At 38.1% G+C, this 13733-nt stretch overlaps 1 protein-coding gene across 1 annotated transcript; it reads right to left on the bottom strand.

Annotated features, from left to right (window-relative positions):
• Positions 1-7379: 7379 nt before the first annotated feature.
• On the bottom strand, positions 7380-13188 carry zgc:112970 (uncharacterized protein LOC541543 homolog). The gene is made up of 14 exons (XM_017713984.2): positions 13179-13188; positions 12217-12442; positions 11863-11938; positions 11015-11289; positions 10110-10193; positions 9781-9860; positions 9590-9661; positions 9287-9492; positions 9069-9171; positions 8814-8976; positions 8615-8712; positions 8219-8369; positions 7802-7928; positions 7380-7685 (listed from the first exon to the last, which is right to left on the bottom strand). The coding sequence occupies exons 3-10, from the start codon at positions 11903-11905 to the stop codon at positions 8871-8873; spliced, it is 969 nt and encodes a 322-aa protein (XP_017569473.2). The 5' UTR covers positions 11906-11938; positions 12217-12442; positions 13179-13188; the 3' UTR covers positions 7380-7685; positions 7802-7928; positions 8219-8369; positions 8615-8712; positions 8814-8870.
• Positions 13189-13733: the final 545 nt, after the last annotated feature.

Below are 13733 nucleotides of genomic sequence, written 5' to 3' on the forward strand. Positions count from 1 at the left end.
TGCAAGGCTCACAGTGTCCATATGTTTCTGTTTCATTGCAAGTACGATGTCCTCATTTAGAACCTCAACTGGAAGCGTTGAAACATCAGTAACCTCCAAAGATGGCTTGGAAAACTGACACAGATGCAGATAATGGGCAGCCTGAAATTGATGCCTCAGAGCTAACGAATACAGTACATTTTTATAACAGTTTGTATGACGGATTACTCTTTTGAAGAAGCTATGTTTTGCTTCAAATCTCATAGTCCATAGTGCAACAAGGGGGCCAAACTGGCGTATCAACTGTGGATAGTGCTCCAGGTAATGATGTTTAGGCAGAATTTTTCCAAGAGGAAAAACTTCTTGAAGTACTGTCCTGTGTTCCGATATCTTGAAGTCAAGATAGGAAATAGACTCCTCAGTGTGAAAAGGTGCAACAACAAGTTCTACTATGTCCTTTAATTCACAGAGGACCTCCCATGCTGGTTCATTTAAAGGAACTCTGGTTCCGATCAAGAAAGGAAGAAATCTCAAGAGGCTCCAATTTTCATGTGCATTTCCTCCGATTGTTTTCTTTGTTGTGAAGGTGAGGGGCACAGAATAGGGACGGTTTGTCTTATCAGTCCACTTAAATGGAAATGTGGCCACTGCTTCATTCAGTTCAGATAATGTAAAATATTTTTTAGAAATTAGCTTTGTAAGACACAGAGCAATTTCAACAGGGATAATTCCTTCAAAGAGATCATGAACTATATCTGGGGGGAAACTCTGCGTCACACTAAAATAGGACAGATTTTCTGACGGCACACACTTCCTTTTTACACCAAAATGAGTAGGAAATGAATTTTCTTCAATAGCTTTGAGATGAGAAGTATGAAGATCACTGCTTCTTAGGCAAAACACTCCTGACCTGACTTCTTTTGTTTGTATATCTGCATTTTCTGCTGTACAAAACCTGCAAACATATTTACCTGAAAAATTTTCCACAAAACCTGCAATACTGTGGGCCCCAGGATTGTCTGCTACTACACAATGAACAAATCTTTTCAAAGTTTTCTCCAACTTGGCAAAAAACAGTCTTTGTTGTTCCAATGTAACAAGATCATCTATTAAGGGCTTTAATACTCATAACCATAGCACTTAACATCTTCACTATGAATAAGTGCAGCTAAATATATATTAGACAGCGATGAGTGACAACTAGCAGGCAAGTTTCCCAATGCCCAATAGACTCCACAGATTTTATGCTTTTTTCTTGAGGTGCCGAGGGGATTACAAATTTCAAAATCATCTATATACAGAATAAGAGAAATGGCACACTCATTTGACAACTGTACATTTTCTTTGTAATTACTACCATCATAAAAGGATTTATACAGTGTTTTATCTGGATGAATTTGATGGGGAGATTTTAAATTGACAGATTTATCTAAAAACGTTTTACAACTTAGGATCTGCTGTAAAGATTTAAGTATAGAGATATATTGAACGGATTTTCTGTTTTGGGAGTCAAGGATAAATTCTATAGGTTCTACAATATTAAAATGCTTTTTGTAGTACCTCTTTCGCTTCCAGGCAGTGGACAATGGGCCATGAGCACCAAAAGAAGCGGTTACTGGAATTGACTTACAAAGAGTAGATGCTAGCTCTTGTAGAACAGTTTCATCTACTTGAAAGTTAACATTCTGTAAGTGCTGTGCTATGGTTTGATGAACAAGAGGGACAGAGGCAGTGCTTATTAAATACTCAAACTCTTGCAAAAGTTCATCAACAGCCACACTAGAAACAAGATAAATATGTTCTAGCTTCAGTAAGAGAGAAGCAACCTTGAGCTCAACATTTAAGTCATGTAAATCCGGTACAAAACTAGAATCACACAAGACTTCTGCACTTAAATCATCTGATGGCTCAGGACTAATGCCACTGATTTGGACACTGTTAGAATAATGACTTTCAACAGAAATACCTAGGCTTGACCCCTGTTTCTCAAGTATTCCAGGCTTTAAGTCATTTACTGAACAATCCTTATGATTTCTGTTTTTGTGAGTTCAAAAGGAACCATAAATATTTGTTTTGTACAAACACCCCTGAAACACACAAACTACTGTTTCATTCTTTTGCAGATGATGCGCTAAATGCTGAAAATAGTCTTTCAAATTTGATCGCTGCTTGGAACTGCATAAGAGACATTTAAATGTAGTCAATTCATTTCGTGAGGATGGCTGATGACATCTTGACAAGTGGCTCAAAAGTGCATTCCAAGTTTTGCAGGTACATGGACAACTGAAATAGATGCACAGATATGAATGACGGCGTCCATAATGTCTGTGTTGAAGCTTATAACGTTTAAGAAGCTCAGATCTTCGTGACACAGAAGTACCATAGTCTTTGCATTTCCACATTCATTGGAAGACTATGAAAAGAAGAAAACAAACATCCACCTTTTCTATTTGCCGCTTAACACAATTTTACAAAATGCAGCATGGGATAACGGCATTTAAATTATTAATCGTTATCCAAAGTTAGGCAGCAAAGCAACAAGTTTTATGGTAAGTACATATTAATTTCATACAGCATTTAAAATTGTACAGTATACCTGAGGTATCATTATTTGTGTCTATAAACCTTTTGAACCAGCAATCCTGAATATCTGATTTCAAAAAGATTCATTTTCATTTTGGAATGATAATTGCAAACATTCTCCTTAAAGTAGAATATTTCATTATTTATTTATTGCAAATTAACATACATTCATTTGGAAAACCTTATTGATACTTGCATAGACTTTACTTTGAGGTTGTTTTAATTCTTTAAATATACATATAATAAAAAGAGTAAAAAAATTAAGTGAACCCAACTTTAAATTTTCATATTCAGATGTAATAACCACTCCATTACAGACAGGGATGCATAATCAGAACTGCACAATTTGTTGCTCCGAAAAGTTTAAAGAAAAACATTTTTTTCTGTGAAGAACTGGTGAACACCTGACTGCAAACTCACCCAAAATTATTGAAGCTACATACTGCATTTGTAAGAAAACATCAGTGATACGTGCAAAGCTATTCTTTAAAGGATTGCATTGGGGGGGTGTTGTCATGCCTATTTTAACAGCAACATGAAAATATTCATTGTTGTTCATTTTGGGACTTACCAAATTCAGTAACAGCTACAACTGTGACCTTACCAGCAAAGAACAGCAAACCTGTAAAACAGAGTATGAGATTTCACGGTTTTTTTTTTGGAAGAACAGTTAGCAAAATCCAACATTACCACAGACTAATTTGTTAACTATGCTTTAGACATACTGGAGATATTGCACTATTTTTCCTACAGATGCAATAATGTAAAATGAATATTACTTCATTAGTACACATCGCCTACTACTTCATCCACTCATTTTTATGCATAAGAATTATATTACTAATATCACAAAACATGAAAGCAGTCTATAAACTATAGGTTAAATGTCCAACTTGCTACTAAACATAAATGAAAACCCTTTAAACAAAGCTAAAACGTCACAGCTAGCTAACATGGAAAACATGGATACCAGTTCCACTATACAGCCAAATGGTTCCTGCCCATATGATTATTATTATTATTATTATTATTATTATTATTATTATTATTATTAAGATCTCCCATCCAGATGGTTTTGAGTACACATAATTATGGAAGCTGAGGGAACTACTGAGGACAAGTTGTAAGCCTTCTGTGCCGAACCATGTCTAGGTAGAAAGTGGTAAATCTGCATGTTCTGGTGTCTCCTTCTGCATCACACACACACACACACACACACACACACACACACACACACACACACACACACGAACACAGTAAAGGCTTCATGACCATCTAATTAGTTCGGGTGCTGACAAAACACCAACATGTGCAAGACAGGAGTACTCCAGGACCAGGATTGGGAACCACTGGCCTGATTCAGTAGACCAGTAGTTTTCAGCTCCAATCCTGATGACCTACTGCCCTGCACAGTTACAGCTATTTAGTGTCCCAAGATACCTGATCCAGCTGATGAGGTAATTATCTAGCTTTTTATGAGCTGGATCAGGTGTGTTGTGGCAGGGAATAGTTAAAACTGTGCAAGCTTGTAGGTCCAAAGGACTGGAGTTGAAAATACATACCCATACCACATTCTAACTAAATTATTTTAATTCTAATTTAGTTAGTTGAATAAGTCATATCACTTTACTGTGCTGTGACTGTGTTGTTCACCAATATGGTTTTCGATATGTCTGAAGTAAAAATGCAAATTCTAAACGGATAAATAGTGATCTAAAATTATGTCAATCTTAGTCTTATGTAGCTACACAATATAAATAGATAACTGGACTAATGGCCACTCTCTCTTTTTAGGTCTCTGTGCCTAATGCTTCTGATCCAGTCATACTGGGAGGAATTCTTATGCAAAGGCTGCTTTATAAATTACAGTACTTGGTAGATCGACAACCACTAGATTTAGACTACAGTTTGTGTGCAACCATGAACTTCTCTTTATCACCTCTGCGTCTGACCGGATTTTGCTACCTGAAGAAGTTCTTTGTGCACTCATAACTTTGAAAGCTATTGTGGAGATGCATGTTGCAGAAAATAGTACTCCATCAATTTCTGTTGGCATGGAATATGGAGAAAAGGGACGCCCAAAGTTTATCATCTCCAGAGATCATCTTCAGAGATTAGTAAATATGCATCTACCAATACCTTGCATTGCCCAGCTTCTCTGTGTCTCAACAAAGACAGTGAAACGCAAACTCCATGACTACAGAATTTCTGTAAGACTTACGTACAGCAAGATTTCCGATGATGAGTTGGACAACCTTGTCAGATCAGTGAAACTTGAAAGTCCAAATTTAGGTTACAGAATGATGAAGGGAAGACTGCAAGCACTGGGCCATCATGTGCAATGGACAAGGGTGTGGGATTCCCTGCATCGTGTGGACCCAACTGGAGTTCTGTTAAGAATGACCCAGCTGAGGTGCATTGTAAGAAGGACATACTCCATCCGTGGCCCTCTCCATCTCGTCCATGTCGACACAAATCACAAGCTTATCAGGTATGAATTATTTTTAGTTTATTACCTAGGTAAGTGTACTGAATCTTGACCACCTGCTCTGCACATTTTATTGTTTTCCTTGCTTCCTACACTCCTGGTTCACTAATCTGGGCTGGGTATCCCAGAAGCTTGTTTTAGATAATGTTAACAATAAGATGCTATTTGGAAATTGGGCTCAGCTCATGAATAACACCTTACTGAGTTGAAGTGGGAGTGTAAAAGAGGGAAACGCTAAAATGTGCAAAGAAGTGGTTGGGAAATAACCACATACACCCGGTTCTGGTTCTGGAGTACCTTACCATTTAACATTTTAGTGTTTTCCTGCTTTAACATACCCACTTTGGCTAAGAGGAGGGCAAGGTGGGTACTCTAGGATCAGGTTTGGGAAGCACTTCCCTAGATCAGTGGTTCTCATATGGTCCTCAGGGCCCCCCAGTTGATCCCTGAGGATCGATTAGTAAACCACTTCTCTAGGACTGCCTAGCACACGTGATTCAGCTCATGAAGAGCTTGATAATTACCTGATGAGCTGGATCAGGTGTGTTTGGGCAGGTGAAACTGGAGGACAGCATGTCTGCAGGACTGGGGTTAAAAACTAGACCACACAATTTACCCATTATTAGTAGCTGCTGAAATACATATGTTCAGTAATAGTTAAATGCTTGCTGTTTTTCAGGTATGGCTTTGTGATCTTTGGTGGCATTGATGGCTACTCAAGAAAGGTGAACTTTTAGTTAGTTAACAAAATTGCTATCATTCTGTTATGTATTAATAGTGCCAGACCTACTAACATGTATTCTAAATGTATTTCAGGTCATGTACCTAGGTGCTGCAACAAACAAGGCATCCACTGCTCTTGGTTTCTTCCTGCAGTCAGTAGAGAGAAATGGCTTTCCATTAAGGCAAGTTAAGTTTTATTCACAAATAAAAATAATGAGACTTTTTTAAGGGCAATGCAATAACAGAACTTTCATTCCTCTATTTAAAAACATATATGTCCAAATATAACAGCATTGACTATACCAACTTTACTCTGCCCAGTTCTCTGTTTTGTGTTTTTTTTTTTTTTTTACATTTAGGATCAGAGGGGACCCAGGTGTAGAAAATGTGGAGATTGCCAGGTGCATGTTCTCCGTCCGTGGCTGTGGTAGGGGAAGTTACATGTCTGGCAAAAGCGTGCATAACCAAAGGTAAGCACCAAAACATTCTCAGTGAAAGAACAACCTCTTTCAGTGTGCTCTGTATGTTGGGAGATAAAGGAGCAATTTTACATTTAAATCATTAGTTTAATATTAGTCCAAATTTTGAGAAGTTGGTCTTGTGCAGATATTTTTAATAAAATATTAGACCATTTGAAATGAGTTAAATAAGTGTTATGTCTCTGATTTTCTCCCTGTTTTCTCAGAATAGAACGTTTGTGGCGTGATATCTGGATGGCAGTCACAAACATCTTCTATGATGTTTTACACAGCCTAGAAGAGGAAGGCTTACTGGATCCATCCTACAGCTTGCACTTGTTCTGTGCTCAGTATGTTTTCCTGCCACGACTCCAAGCCAGCCTTGATGCCTTTACGAATGGTTGGAATAACCATCCGGTCCGCACAGAGGGGAATTTGTCCCCAAATCAGATGTGGGAGCTGGGACTCCTTAGCAGTCCTGTGACTCCTCCAGAAAACATGGAGGTATTAGTCAGGTTTATAGTTCTTTGAATAACTAATTCTTTGAATAACAAATGTATTGTTGTTTTTTTTTTTTTAATGACAAAACTCCCCCCCTCCCCCAGTAAAAACTGATTTGAATCGAACCAGGGGTTTTGTGTCTAAGTGTTCTTCAAACATTCCAGTTCCATTTTGGAATAACTTTATTAACCTGTGTATGAACAATTCATAATGAAACTGATTAAGCCAGAGGTTCTCAGCTTTAGACTTGAGACCCCCTGCCCTGTACGCCTTAGCCCATCACACCTGACTGAGCTATTTAAACTCTGTGAAATTCATGGTCAGCCTGAATGGCTTGTACCATGATTGTTCTAAATGCATCGACCTATCTCTTTACACTACACTTATCTAATCACTAACACTGTCTATTAAAGATCTTCACCTCTTTTATTGTTCACTATATTACAAACTTTTTTATTTTTTTTTCCCTTTTTTTTCAGCAGGTTTAGTGTTCTGTAGACTCTGTGTTGAGTTGTAGGTATTTTTCTACTTGTTGTATTTGTTTAGGTCTCAATGCATAGATAACTTCAGGTAGCAATTTAGAGCAAAGCTCTTTAAAATTATGTCGACCTTTATTAACATGAGATATTCTGAAGTAATGACAAGCACTTTTGTAAGTCGCTCTGGATAAGAGCGTCTGCTAAATGCCATAAATGTAAATGTAAATGCATCATAGTTGGTCATATGTGCAGTAGGAAACGTAATAGTTTTTGCACACGCACTTACAACAGGGAAGCATATTTTGTGTTCTGGCATTCTCAGTGTACACTCATGGTCAAATTTTAGTGTAATCTTGAACTCCTGTAGTTCAGAGGCAAGAAGTGGCTTGTGTGCCTGACCAGCAAGCCACTGCATTACAAAGGGCACAGTTAGGGAGGAGACGTCTGCGCCAGGCTGGACTTCATATTCGCCTCCTAAAACACAAGGGATGTCTTTGCTGAACATTTTCAAATGGTTTAACTGTAACTAGTTTCTAAAAAGCAATGTAAATTAATTTCTTCTTCTAATACTGTAAAGCATACACACTGACCTGCAGTTTCGATTTCTTGAAGGAAATCTTGAAAGAAATTGATGAGGGAACTCTCACAGGCTTCTCTAATCGTCCCCTTCTCCGACATTTCCGAGAGTATATTCTGCATGATGAAATCTGCATCGACCTTAAGGACACATTAAAATATTTTTAGGTCATGTAGGCCACACTATATCAACTGTTATACAAAGCTTCTTCCTTGTTATGAAAGGCTGCATTTCAACAAATTGATCACTCAGGAATTTACTGTAAACTATGTAAAGATGTTACACAGCTGTACTGAGTCAAAAAAATGTTAAGAGAAAAGTAAATATACAACTCAGGACAGGACCAATACAGTGTTAAAAATTAAAATCTAAGTTTATCATTGACAGTATACAGTGAAGAAGCATTATTAATATTGTTTTTATACTAAACCTTATCATCATCCGTCAAACCAGGGACAAAGAAACGCTGGCAGAGTTCTGTGTGTGCCTCCAGGACCTCCACAAAATTGTAGGTCTGGAGACCTTTGCGCAGTTGCTTCAACATTGGCATCAGACGCAAAGTTGCATGCAGCACTATAGACCTTTGAGAGGGTACACCACATAAATGTATGCGCTGTAGGCAGCCGTAACGCAAAGTAACACTGTGAGATGTTCCTAGTTTTGTTTTGTTTAGACCATTGTCTAGCACAGTACACCTTAAAATTGTGATTGAGTTAAAACTGCCAACATGGATATCGGTTCAGATAAAAACAAACTTTATTAGCTATATAAGTATGCTATCTCCATATGTCCTTGGTATTTTATCTTCCATTGAGATGTTTCATACCTTATGATTGCGTTTCTGTTCTCCTCGTTGATCGCCCCAGTAAACCCACAATCAATTATAGCATTGCTCCATGGAGAGAGATCACTTGCTTCTTCAACCTCACATGAAAGAATGCATGCATGACAGTTAGCATACAGTTATCAAAAATGGTAGTTTGAAAAACAGAATTATGCCAATTCATTCAAAACAACATTGTCACCTGTTTAATCAAATTGTAAAGTTCAGAGTCATCTACATCATCTTTTGACAGTTTTGATTAATCTAATTCCCCTGTTGAGATGACATCATAGCACCACTTCCTGAGGAAACAGGGAGCAGGTCCACCCTGAGCCAAACTGACCGAAAACACTTCTCCTGCAGTCCTGAAACAGAAAAAGAAGAACACATACATTTGCCAAATGCAATTAATTGTCACAAATGCAATTAATTCCCAATAAAAAGAAATTTTGCTGACTTGAAGAATCCTTTGTCCATATCATTAATGGAGTACACTGGACTCTTTCCATGCCTGTCCCCTCTATGTTCAAAAAGCCGTTCCTCTATGCCACTGACCAGTTCTACAATAAAATATCAAAGTGATTTTATTGGTTCGCAGAGACCCAAGTAAACCACACAGTGAAAGTAAACGGTTTCTAAATGAAAATGTCCAGTGAAATGTTGCTGATAACTTACTGGTAAGAAATTCCTTTCTAATTGCACCCGTGTCAACACCTGCTTCACCAATAAAATTAACTTTTAAAGTGTTAGCAAGGGATCCTCTCTTTTGCCGTTGCCATTGCAGCATGGCTCGTTGAAAGAAGTCTGTGCGAGAAACAAAGATCTTGAAGTCCCTGCTTCCATCAACTTTACTCGCAAGCAAACGCAGGACATCATCCTCACTATGTGAAGAATAATTATTATTATTTAATCAAATCAAAGCATTTAATATTTGCTGATATTCTGTGACAATTTTATTTAATATAAATGTTACTGGACCATGTTATTGTCTGATTCTTTGCTTGGCATTCAGGTGTGCAGTAAGGGATGTCATTTGTGATGCAATCCAGGCTGTGTACAGGAATCATAACATACTTTACTTTAAAAGTCTAAATTCACAAAGCACACATTCTGAAAAAAAATGGTTGATTGTGATGCTTTGACAAGTTACCACATACAACACCACATACCTGTCTCCACATAAACTTGCATGCACAAGCAGGTCCTTCTGTGGAAATACATTCAAACAAATGGGACACTGTGCCTCATCCTGTAAACAGCCAAATAAAACAAGCTATAGAAACAAAATATGATGAAATAACACTGCTTGCAATCATGGCACATTAGATTTGGTTGATCTTGCACTCCCTGACTAGGATGAAGCAGTTAAGAAATTGAATGAATGATTGATCTTGCACTTCTTACTGACAGGCAACTCTGACAAAACAATATTTAACATTTAGATGTCATAAATAAAAATAATGTAGTTGACCAAACTGGAAGCAAATGTCTATATCACCTCACAGTGTTTAGAGGAAGATGAAGCGTTGTTTTCTTTGGTGATTATATCACCACCATCATCATCATTGTCAGTCACAGACATCTTTAAAAAAAAATGTTACAAAGTACAATACCTACAGTAATAAGGTAACAGAACATTTTAAAGACAACAGGACATACACAATCACTGACCAGAATCACTGACCACCTACCTGTATCTACACTCACTGTCTAACGTACCATTTAGGTCAACGTTGTAGTTCTACAATTACAGACTGTATTCAATCAGTTTCTCTGCATACTTTGTTACCCTGTTCCTCAATGGTCAGGACCCCTACAGGTATTATTTTGGTGGTAGATTATTCTCAGCACCACAGTGACACAGACATGACGAGTGGACCAGACAGTGATTTTGTTGCAGTTTTAAAAAACAAAAATATAAAGTAATTGACCACTGATTAGACAATGAGTGCAACAAACTGAGCAGTAAGGATTGTCTAGAACTCTACAGGGTAGGCCAACAGCACAAAAAGGAGAAATGCTTATTAAAAGAACAATTTTTTAAAATTGTGAATGTCATGAACTTTTTAAAGTTTAAAAAACCTTCATATAATGTATCCATTAAAAGGGTCTTTAGAGAAAGAACCAAAATAGTTATTCTGTGGCATGACACAAAGGATATTTTTTGGCACTTTTATTTACAAATGTGGATGTCCTGACGATTAATGAACTAGGTAATAGATAATGCAACTGTAAGACTACAAAGTGCACCTATGATAGATACACCTGCTAAAAGACTATGAATGCAGACTACAGGTAGGTGAACCTAATATAAAGGAGTGAGTGCATATATTCTGCATAAAACAATGTTTTTACAATGAAAACTTCTCTTTAAATGAAACGTGCTACCATGAAATTACATACCTCTTCATCTTCTGTTGAAATTGCACCACCACAGGATTTGACATGCAAATACAGCACCTGTAGTGGCATAGTGGTTCTGCACTGATGACACTCAGCCTTTGGCATCTTTTCAAATTCTTCTGCAGAGAATGGCAGTGGATCAAGAGAAAGTTCGTCTTGCAGAGGAACTATGTAGACTGCCGTTTTTCCAGTTGAAGTCACCGTCTTGATAAGACTTGCAGTGTAGCCCTCCGAATCTGGTGGTACAACAGTAAGTTTTCGTCTTCCATTGCCTCCTGACAGTACAATAATAAAGTACAGCCATAGTTGGAACAAATAATTGCCACATTCAAAAACACATGTTAAATAAAAGTAAGATCACATCAAAATAATAAAACTAAAAAGGGAAAGTTTGCAAACAAACTAAGTAGACTTGTCAAAGTATGTGTGGTATGTTTGTGTGGTGTGTGTATGCTGTGATGACTGGCGTGAGCGGCATGGTGTGTGCAGTATTTTTGTAGTGTTTGGTATAGTAAAGTGTGGAAGTTTGGTGTGTGGTGTGAAGTGTGGTGTGTGTGTGGTGTGGAGGGTGCAATGTGTCTGTGGTGTAGTGTGCACACAAGCACACTCCTCGGCTATAGGTTCTACCATACTGTAAAGTTTCCTGGTTCTAGCTCAAAAAATGTGTGATGAGAAACATTTTATATTTTGAGTGCAGAAGAAGAAGAAGAAAAAAAAATGACAAGCCAACTTAATGATGTAAAAGTCTGCTGTCCAGGTACATACAAAATATTTAAAATAGCTATATTAAAGTGACTGCACATGTCTATGCTTTGACATGGCCTGTCTAGCTCAGCATGACACTGCACCTGGTGCCTTATACAGTAGCCACCCTCCAGTTAGTGACTTCATTTTGGGAAATTCTGCCTCAAGAAAGCTGCATAACTACAGAAAGTAAAGAGAAGAACAAAGAGTTACAGGGAATTCACATGGTCTGAGCATTTCAGGGGACCTGAAACTTAATAACATAATCTAAATTGCCTAATGTAAGAGAAAAGATAACTGGTGAAAACTGTCGTATACAGCAGTGTTTCATGTTTATGCGGACAGTACTAACAGCTAGGAAAGCATATACTGCAGCTTTTTATGTCAGACGTTAAAGGACACACACATACACAAACAATACTAAAAAAACAGATTTAACAAGTTACATCTAAACTTACTTCAGAATGTGTCAACTCTGCAGAAATTGAAATGGTGCGCTTTCCCAAACCAGCTTGGAGTAACTCCAGTTCCTCAGCAGGTGAGGGTGAAGTGTCAGTGCTCTTGTTAAGGAGGAATACATTAATAACAAATGGCTTCCAATTTTTTTTTTGTGGCTTAGCTTGGACAAGTGGTCTACCAAATTTCCTTTTTTGTGCTGCCCCTTTAAAGAAACCAGGAAATGACCTGCAAGCAACAAACAGAATGTTACAGATATACAAGAAACTGTTCATAAGTATAAGCATACAATTAAATCAGCAAAGGTAATTGTTAACCGCCATATCCTGTGCTAGGCATGGTTGAGGAGGAGGAACAGGAGAAGGAGGTGGGGTTGGGAGGGGTTGTCTCGGTTGCTGGACCTGACCTCCCTGTTGACTTAAGCTTTGGGTCAGCTAATGTATAAGAGTCTGAGTGGCCGTAGTGACATCAGGATACTCTTTCTGTTAAATATAAAGTGTCCGTTAACAGTGTATTATACAGAGTAAGGTTAACCCAGCTAGCTCCATGACTAACAACCAACTACCTCCACATGCATGGCCTAAATTATGGGTCCTAAATTAAAAGTCTTCATTTAACATTTCTTGAAGACATAAAAGCAGCTACAACCAGCCCAGCCCACTGCTCAAACTAACTGAAGTTAGCTCGTAATTAACTTACTGGAGTTCATTATCTCACTTTACCGTTTACCAAGATAATATGTTTAAAGAAATACGGTTTGGGATCCAGCGGTGGACGCCGTGGGAACCATTTGGCTATATAGTGGAACTGGTATCCATGGTTACCATGTTAGCTAGCTGGCCGACTCTTCTCACAGTCCTGATCACACTGCACAGTTTAGTAAGTGAAAACAAATCCAGCTGCCGAATTAGATAATATGTCTATAAAAGTCGATTATTACCATCAATCTATAAAGTGTATATACCTGTGGTCCAGCTGGGCGACCGTCTGCCATGATACCAGTAAACCGAATTGCCGCGCTGTGTAACGGTGGCTCCAACTGATGACGCGGAACGTTCACGACACGCCTTTCGCTCTTGGCCACGCCTCTTTCCCCGCCCCCACACAGAGGGTAAAACCAGAGCAAAGAAAAGAGAGAAGCGCGAAAAAAAATTAGGAACGTAAAATGCGAGACGCAAAGAAAAGCAGTGACGCGCAAAGAAAAGAAAGAAACGCAAAAGAGGGAAAGTATTGCAAAAACAAAATAGGAACGTAAAATGCAAAATGCTAATCTTATATTTGCGATATATTTTTTTTCTCGTCACCATTAAAGACCCTAATTTGACTCCATACGCATTCAGGTGGTTTAACGATGCAGGACCTACATGAAAGAGGAAAAACGCTAATATATGTAGCCCCCCAGACTTTCACGTTATCTCTTCACGACGCTGACCACTGGCACTGCCCAAAAACATTTTGTAAAACCGAGTTGAAGACAGTGGCATGACAGATCTATACATACTTATTTTAATTGTATGCA

Source organism: Pygocentrus nattereri, chromosome 12 (genome assembly GCF_015220715.1).
Source record: "Pygocentrus nattereri isolate fPygNat1 chromosome 12, fPygNat1.pri, whole genome shotgun sequence".
Classification (NCBI taxonomy): domain Eukaryota; kingdom Metazoa; phylum Chordata; class Actinopteri; order Characiformes; family Serrasalmidae; genus Pygocentrus; species Pygocentrus nattereri.